This window comes from Pocillopora verrucosa, chromosome 10 (assembly GCF_036669915.1).
Source record: "Pocillopora verrucosa isolate sample1 chromosome 10, ASM3666991v2, whole genome shotgun sequence".
In the NCBI taxonomy this organism is placed as follows: Eukaryota; Metazoa; Cnidaria; class Anthozoa; order Scleractinia; family Pocilloporidae; genus Pocillopora; species Pocillopora verrucosa.
In genome coordinates this window covers 11,634,782-11,642,913 of record NC_089321.1, presented here as the reverse complement: position 1 = coordinate 11,642,913, position 8,132 = coordinate 11,634,782, and the positions used below count along the sequence as shown (strand labels likewise).

The 8,132-nt window shown below is 35.6% G+C and overlaps 2 protein-coding genes across 2 annotated transcripts in view; both read left to right on the top strand.

The window, feature by feature from the left end:
* LOC131776227 (uncharacterized) overlaps positions 1-3,424 on the top strand; it is a 3,828-nt gene extending 404 nt beyond the window's left edge. Inside the window, exon 1 of the mRNA XM_066173163.1 lies at positions 1-3,424. This exon is cut by the window's left edge and continues 404 nt beyond it. Coding sequence (XP_066029260.1) covers positions 1-1,800 — 1,800 coding nt within the window. The 3' untranslated portion in view covers positions 1,801-3,424.
* A 685-nt stretch (positions 3,425-4,109) lies between these two features.
* LOC131776226 (uncharacterized) lies at positions 4,110-7,772 on the top strand. The gene has a single exon (XM_059092396.2). It carries the CDS (start codon positions 4,223-4,225, stop codon positions 6,257-6,259), a length of 2,037 nt encoding a protein of 678 aa, XP_058948379.2. The 5' UTR covers positions 4,110-4,222; the 3' UTR covers positions 6,260-7,772.
* Positions 7,773-8,132: the final 360 nt, after the last annotated feature.

Genomic DNA, 8,132 nt, shown 5'->3' with positions numbered 1-8,132 from the left:
TACAGCATTATTGATATTTACAAGGCAATGGTTAAGTATGAAAACATGCCCTATGTTGAAATATATCCCGAAGGGCCTGACGCAAAGAAGATGAAAGAGTTGATTGATAAACGAAGAGCTGACGTTGAAAGAGAGTTGGAGGAAGCTAGAATTAACCCAGATGGAAGAAAAATGTATTCCTGGACTGTTGCACAGCACCGAGTTAGAAATTGCTATGCTGGGAACTTTCCTGAGGATTTCGGTATCACTGGTTTTTTTGCTCCTGAACCTAACAGTATCAAGAACATTAAAGATATTGTTGATTTGTGTGATGAAAAAGCCATTGAAGTATTTAGTGACCAAAGCAAAAGCATAGACAAGAAAGCCCTTTCACACAGGGCTGACATTCAAAAGAAGTACCAGGATGCTCTCGCTTCTCCTGGCACTCTCTACAAATATAGTGAAGAAGAAGCACAGGAAAGTTTAAAGAATTGTTACTCTGATGCTGCTCATCGATGTTTTGTTAGTCGTGATTGCCACGCATGTGGATTTGGTAATCCTGATTTCTGTATTTTTAAACTTTATAATGCAGTTAGCAGGTATGATGTCAGCTTGCTGCCAATTAGCAAATACCCTGCTGAAGGACCTGGTTCTGAAGAGCTGAGGAATTTAATTGAAAGGCACAGGACAGATTTAGAGAAAGAGTATCAGATTTTTTGTAACAGTGAAGAATCCAGGCAGCTAGTTGATAAATATTCTCGTGAAGAGGCAGAGCGTCGTGTTCGAGATTGTTTCGCCAATGCCTTTCCTGGGGATAGTGATGTATTTCCCACAAAGAATGATCAGAGTGGAATGCCAAAGATCTACCAAACTTTTGATATTTTTGACATAAAACAATCTCTGGATTATTTTGATGCTAAAAAGTTTCTTGAAAAGTATCCAGAAAAGGGACACATATCTGATGAAATAAAGAAACGTGTTGAACAGAGAGAACATATTCTAAGGGAATATGAGATTGCCACTACCAATGTTGAAATTGAGCATGGTTCTGGATTTGTCATCAGTGACCACTTTATACTTACTAACAGGCATGTGATTGAAACCTGTCTATATCAAAAAGGCTTTGAAATTCACATTTCCAATGCAGCCATTGGTGAATTACTCTGTGAGGTTGTTCACAGTGATCCTGGTAAGGATCTTGCATTACTGTATTGTCCAGATCTCAATTTACATCAAAGTGGAATTTCTCCATTGCAGTTGTCAACTCAGTCGTTGCTGCCAGGAATGCAGATATTTTCTTTTGGTTATCCCATGAGTCACACTGAAGAAACTGCTCTTTTTGTGAATGGAAATGTTTCTGGTTCAAAGAGGATCCTATTTAACCATTCAATGGCAGTATTGAACTGCTCACTGAATTCTGGCAATTCAGGAGGTCCAGTTCTGTCCTGGGTAGATGGTGAGGTAAGGGTAGTTGGCATCACAACTCAGAAACATTTTAAAGAGATTTTAACACTGGATGAAATGAATGCAATTGAAAATATTAGAAAATCATTGCAAACCCGCACTATTTCTGATGTGAAAGAATGTGATCTAAATTTCCTCTCTCGTGGAGCCCCTATTGAAGAAATCCCCAAGTCCTGTCATGTTTCACTGCATCTGCTGACATTAAAACTGTACGATGCTTTGAAAACACATTCTCAATTCAATTTAAGCAATGCATTGCCTGCAGATTTGGTGGTTGAGTTTATCAGAAACTTCATCCCTGAATACAAAGGGGAGCATAAAGAAGAGTTGATCAAGGTCATTGAGTTGTCTCAGTAAATCAATCAAACATTTGAAATTAAATGCAGATCCTTTATGATTGTATATTTAAAGTTTTTCAAGATTGTTGTCATTGAACATAATTTGTAGTGAGAAATGAGAAATTGTTTTAGGAGTATTAAGGTTAGGGGTTGAGATTCAATCTAAGATGGATCGCAGAATTGTGACATTAGGTGTGCTATGAGTTCAGAATAACTGTTAGAAATGCCTGTATTGTTAAACAGGTCCTGCTACTTTAAATGCTTCATAAGTATTCTTAGCATTTGGTTAAGTTTGTTAATTCTTTAATAATTATCTCTCCTAAAGAGAAATTTGTTTAATTAACCCTTTAACTCCCATGAGTGACCCAGACAGAATTTCTCCCAACAATATCAATACAATATCAATCAGACAAGTGATGAAAATAAAGAAAATATCAATCAGGGAATTAGAAATTGATCCAATACCAGAAATTCTCCAAACTAAAATTGCAAGAACTTTATGGCAGACAGTAAAGAGAATTACTGATTTACGGAGTTAAAGGGTTAAGCAATAATGAACTGTATGAAGAAACTATAAACTTTGTGATAATGGATTATCATTTTTCATTGCTGATTGTCTCAAACTATCATCAATTTAGAGTGAGTATTATGTAGTGATAATGTTGTTTGGATTTCTTAAAATAATTGTGGGATATCTTGGGGCTCTTAAAACATAACTGTTTTTAATGTAAAGTAGTATCTGCCACCTGATAGTGGTTCAGAATTTCTATCATCTGTGGTGGATAAAGTCTCAATTTTTTGAGAACTCTCATAGTTAAAAAGACTCTGTTTCAGAGAAGTTTGTTAAATTTAGCAAAAGGAGGACAAAAACTTTAAAGAAATTGTGGCATCACCAAAAAGGGCTACCATTTTGTAGAGATAAATTTAACTTGGACTTCTCAATTTTTTGTTTTTATTTCATCATATATGCAAAGTTTTGCTCTTGAAATAATTGTTAGGTGCTGTGAGGCACCTACTAAATAATCTGGTGTTGCTCAGCTCTTAAAAGCTATTATGAAAGCAGTTATAAAAGTCTCTGAGAAATAAAGTTAATCTCCTCTACCACTTAGGTTCCACTAGAGCATGGCTCTAGACAAGTGTAATTTAGCCTATGCATATCTTAAGCATTTCATTATTCTTTTTTTTTTAACCTTTAGATGTATTTTAGATGGATGTATATCAGTGGTTGGTTGATTTTTAATCTTTTTTTATCAAGGCTACCGTTAAGAACTGCAGTTTTGATGCGTAAATTGTAATGTTCTCATACTTGAACTATATTAATTTTGTTTTTATTCACTTGTAATATTTGGTTCTAGTCTTTTGTTTTTTTATGTAACTCAGCTTTAGTATCACTAAGCAATAGACTGCACCTTTCATTGGTTTACCAGTGTAATAACCCATGCAGGATGCTGAGAGAACACAAGAAAAGTTTGTAGATATGAGCCAGAGGTGAGTGATTTACAAACTTTTTTCAAGTTTCCCTAGCATCCCAAGTGGGTTATTATGCTGGTAAACTGATAGAAACTGCACTCTATTGCTTTTTGAAATAAACTTAAATACTCTATGGGTCTACTGGTGCAATAAATGATATGTTTTTTACCAATCAGGCACTTGCAGTTTCTCAGTTATTTCATAAAATAGTTGAAGATTATTTTCATAATTTCAAAATCTAAATTTAAAGTTTATATTCAAACAAGATATACCTGTCTATGAGTAATTGACTTGTTAATGCAAATTTGCTTTCATCAATCTCCTCTTTCCAAGCTTAGAGGTAACTAATTATTACTATTATTATTAACTATTATTATAACTGGCCATTTTGGTCATTTTGGGTTTGTAATACTTTTCCACACCTTGCCAAGAGGATGTGTGTGTGTGTGTGTGTGTGTGTGTGTGTGTGTGTGTGTGTGTGTGTTTTTGTGGGGGGGAATCAGGGGTAGGCCAATGATTTGACAATATCATGTTTATTACAGCCGAGGGTTTCTTAAGTATGCATCAAGTCCTTTACCATAAAATGTGGTGAATATATTCACGACATTATCATAAGTATTTTTAAACGTTTTGTAAGAAATCCTACCACTCTGAGAATTTCAAAGCCAACTACAAAAGGAAAAGATAGCTCGAAATTACAATGTTACTTAAAGGAGCCTTTCATACCTATGGACCAGTTTCATATGTTTTTTTTTTTTTTTTAACATCACTGTGAATGAGCGCGCCCTGGGGATTAGGAATCCATTTATTACGCGGCTACTAAGTTATTGCACCATTCACAAGATACTAAGAGCAAAACCCGTGACAGCAGTAGTACACTTCTACGCTGTTGCTTCTTTTTATTTGCCTACTTTGTTACCACGACCAAGATTATGAGATAAAACTCTCACTGAGGTGTAGAGCTCGTTACAATGAATAGTCATCTCTCCTCTCAATCTCGACCAGACACAGAATTTCCAAGAGTGTACAACAGTGATGTGCTAGGAAACAAAGGAAGGAAAGTTTTGGATGCCTGTGTGAAGGTTAAGATTTACGGCAAACCAGAAACACGCAGATATGATCGCGGAACAGCATGGAAACTATTTCGGGGATGTTATGTGCATCAAATAGGAGTAGCGAACACAGAATTTTCTCCAGCCAAATCCGAAACATACAGCATCGTTGATATTTACAACGCAATGGATAAGTATGAGAACATGCCCTACGTTGAAATTTACCCCAGAGAGGGACCCGGCTCGGAGAAGACGAGAGAGTTGATTGATAAACGAAGAGCTGACGTTGAAAGAGAGTTGGAGGAAGCTAGAATTAACCCAAATGGAAGAAAAATGTATTCCTGGCCTGTTGCACAGCACCGAGTTAGAGATTGCTATGCTGGGAGCTTTCCAGAGGATAAATGCCCTTTTCCAGGTCCTGAACCTTTCACCATTAAGGACATTAAAGATGTTGTTGATCGCTGTGATAGAATAGCCATTGAAGTATTTAGTGACCAAAGCAACAGCATAGATGAGAAACTCCGTTCACACAGGGCTGAAATTCAAAAGAAGTACTATGATGCTCTCGCTTCTCCTGGCTCTCTCAACAAATGTAGTCATAAAGAAGCACTGGAAAGTTTAAAGAAATGTTACTCTGTTGCTGATCATGAGAAGGTCATGCTTAGTAGTGATAATAGTTGCTACAGTTGTCCTAATGTGTTGGATTTCTGTATTTTTAAACTTTATAATTTACTTTGCTCGAATGATATCAAAGTGCTGCAAGAGCTTATCAAATACCCTGCTGAAGGACCTGGTTCTGAGGAGCTGAAGAATTCAATTAAAAGACACAGGGCAGATTTAGAGAAAGAGTATCAGAACTTTTGTAACCGTGAAAAATCCAGGCTACCAGTTCATAAATATTCTCAAGAAGAGGCACAGTGCCGTGTTAGAGATTGTTTTGCTAGTGCCATTCATGGGGATAGTGATGTATTTCCCACAAAGAAAGATCAGAGTGGAATGCCAAAGTTCTTCCAAACTTTTGATATTTTTGACATAAAACAATCTTTGGATTATTTTGATACCAAAAAGTATCTTGAAAAGTATCCAGAAAACGGACACATATCTGATGAAAAAAAGGAAGGTGTTGACAAACAGAGAGCAGATATTCTAAGAAAATATGAGATTGCCACTACCAATAAGGAAATTGAGCATGGTTCTGGATTTGTCATCAGCGACCACTTTATACTTACCAACAAGCATGTGATTCAAACCTACCTGAATAAAGAAGCCTCTGAAATTCGCATTTCCAATGCAGCCATTGGTGAATTACATTGTGAGGTTGCTCAAAGTGATCCAGGTAAAGATTTGGCATTACTGTATTGTCCAGATCTTAATTTACAAGAAAGTGGAATTTGTCCATTGCAGTTGTCAACCCAACCATTGCTGCCAGGAGTGCAGATATTTTCTTTTGGTTATCCCCTGAGTCACAGAGAAGAAACCGCTCTTTTTGTGAATGGAAATGTCTCTGGTTCAAAGAGGACACCATCAGGCCATTCTACGGTAGTGTTGAACTGCTCACTGAATTCTGGGAATTCAGGAGGTCCAGTTCTTTCCTGGGTATATGATGAGGTTAGAGTAGTTGGCATTGCAACTCAGAAACATTTTAAAGAGATTTTAACACTGGATGAAATTAATGCAGTGGAAAATATTAGAAAGTCATTGGAAACCCGAATTATTTCTGATGTGTTAGAACATGATGTAACAGTCCCCTTTGGTAGAGGAAACCACAACCCCCTTCAGGATTCATTAAATCTGCTCACATTAAAACTGTATGATGCATTGGAAACACATTCTCAATTCAATTTAAGCAATGCATTACCTGGAGATTTGGTGGTTGAGTTTATCAAAAGGGTCATCCCTGAATACAATGGAGTGCATAAAGAAGAGTTGATCAAGGTTGTTGAATTGTCTCAGTGAATCAATCAAACATTTGATATTCAACATGGATCCTTTATGATTGTATATTTAAGTTTTTTAAAGATTGTTGTCGTGGAACATAATTTGTAGTAAAAAATGAGAAACACTTTTTTAGGAGTATTAACTGTTCAGAAATGCCTGTATTGTTAAACAGGCCCTGCTTCTTTTAGTGGTTCATAATCATTATTTGCATTTGGTTAAGTTTGTTAATTTTTTAATAATTATCTCTCTCAAAGAGAAATTAGGTTAATTAACCCTTTAACTCCAGTGAGTGACCAAGACAGAATTTCTCCTTACAATATCAATACAAAATCAATCAAACAAGTGATGAGAATAACAAAAAATATCAATCAGGGAATTAGAAGTTGATCCAATACCAAATTCTCCAATCTAAAATCGCAAGAACTGTATGGCACAGTAAAGAGAATTACTGATGAGATCTTGGGAGTGAAAGGGTTAAGCAATAATGAACTGTATGAAGAAACTATGAACTTTGTGATAATGGATTATCATTTTTCATGCTGATTTTCTTAAACTATCATCAATTTAGAGTGAGTATTATGTAGTAATAGTGTTGTTTGGATTTATTAAAATAATTGTGGGATACCTTGGAGCTCTTAAAACATAAATGTTTTTAATGTAAAAAGGTATCTGCCACCTGATAGTGGTTCAGAATTTCTATCATTTGTGGTGGATAAAGTCTCACAATTTTTTGAGAACCCTCATAGTTAAAAAGACTCTGTTTCAGAGAAGTTTGTTAAATTTAGCAAAAGGAGAACAAAAACTTCGAAAACATTTTGGTATCACCAAAAAGGGCTACCATTTTGTAGAGATAAATTTAACTTGGACTTCTCAATTTTTTGTTTTTCATTTTACTATATATGCAAAGCTTTGCTTTTGGAAAAACTGTTAGGTGCTGTGAGGCACCTTCAAAATAATCAGGTGTTACTCAGCTCTTAAAAGCTATTATGAAAGCAGTTATAAAAGTTTCCGAGAAATAGAGTTAATCTCCTCTACCACATGGGTTCCACCAGAGCACAGCTCCAAACAAGTGTAATTTAGCCTATGCATATCTTGAGCATTTCAAATTTTTTTTTAACCTTAAGATGTATTTTAGGTGGATGTATCAGTGGTTGGTTGTTGTTGTTGTTGTTTTTTTAATTTTTTTATCAAGTTTACTGTTTAGAAGTGCAGTTTTGATGTATAAATTGTAATGTTCTTGTAATTGAACTGTATTAATTTTGTTTCTTTCACTTATGATATTTGTTTCCAGTCCTTTATTTTGTTTTGTAACTCAGCTTTAGTATCTTTATACAATAGACCACACTTTTTATTGGTTTCCTAGTGTAATAACCCATGCAGGATGCTGAGAGAACACAAGCAAAGTTTGTAGATATGAGCCAGAGGCAAGTGATTTACAAACTTTTCTTGTGTTTCTCTTACAACCCAAGTGGGTTATTATGCCAGTAAACTGACAGAAGCTGCAGTCTATTGCGCTTTGAAATAAACTTATTTTTTTATCCCATGGGTTTCCATGTGCAATTAATGATTTGTTCTTAACCAATCAGGGCTCTTGCAGTTTTTCAGTTATTTCATAAAAATGCAGAAAAACTATTTACATAGTTTCAAAATCTGAATGTCAATTTTATATAGTAACAAGACCTACCTGTTTATGAGTGATAGACTTAATAATGCACATTTGCATTCATCAATCTTCTGTTTCAAGCAAAGAAGTGTAACTAGCCATTTTTCAGAGATGCCAAGCTCTGGAGATCTCAGATCTGGAGATCTTTTTTTGGACCAGAACCCCCCCCCCCCCCCCCCTCAACCAAATTTGCCTCCAACAAGCAATTTTGCGGGAAAAACATGGATC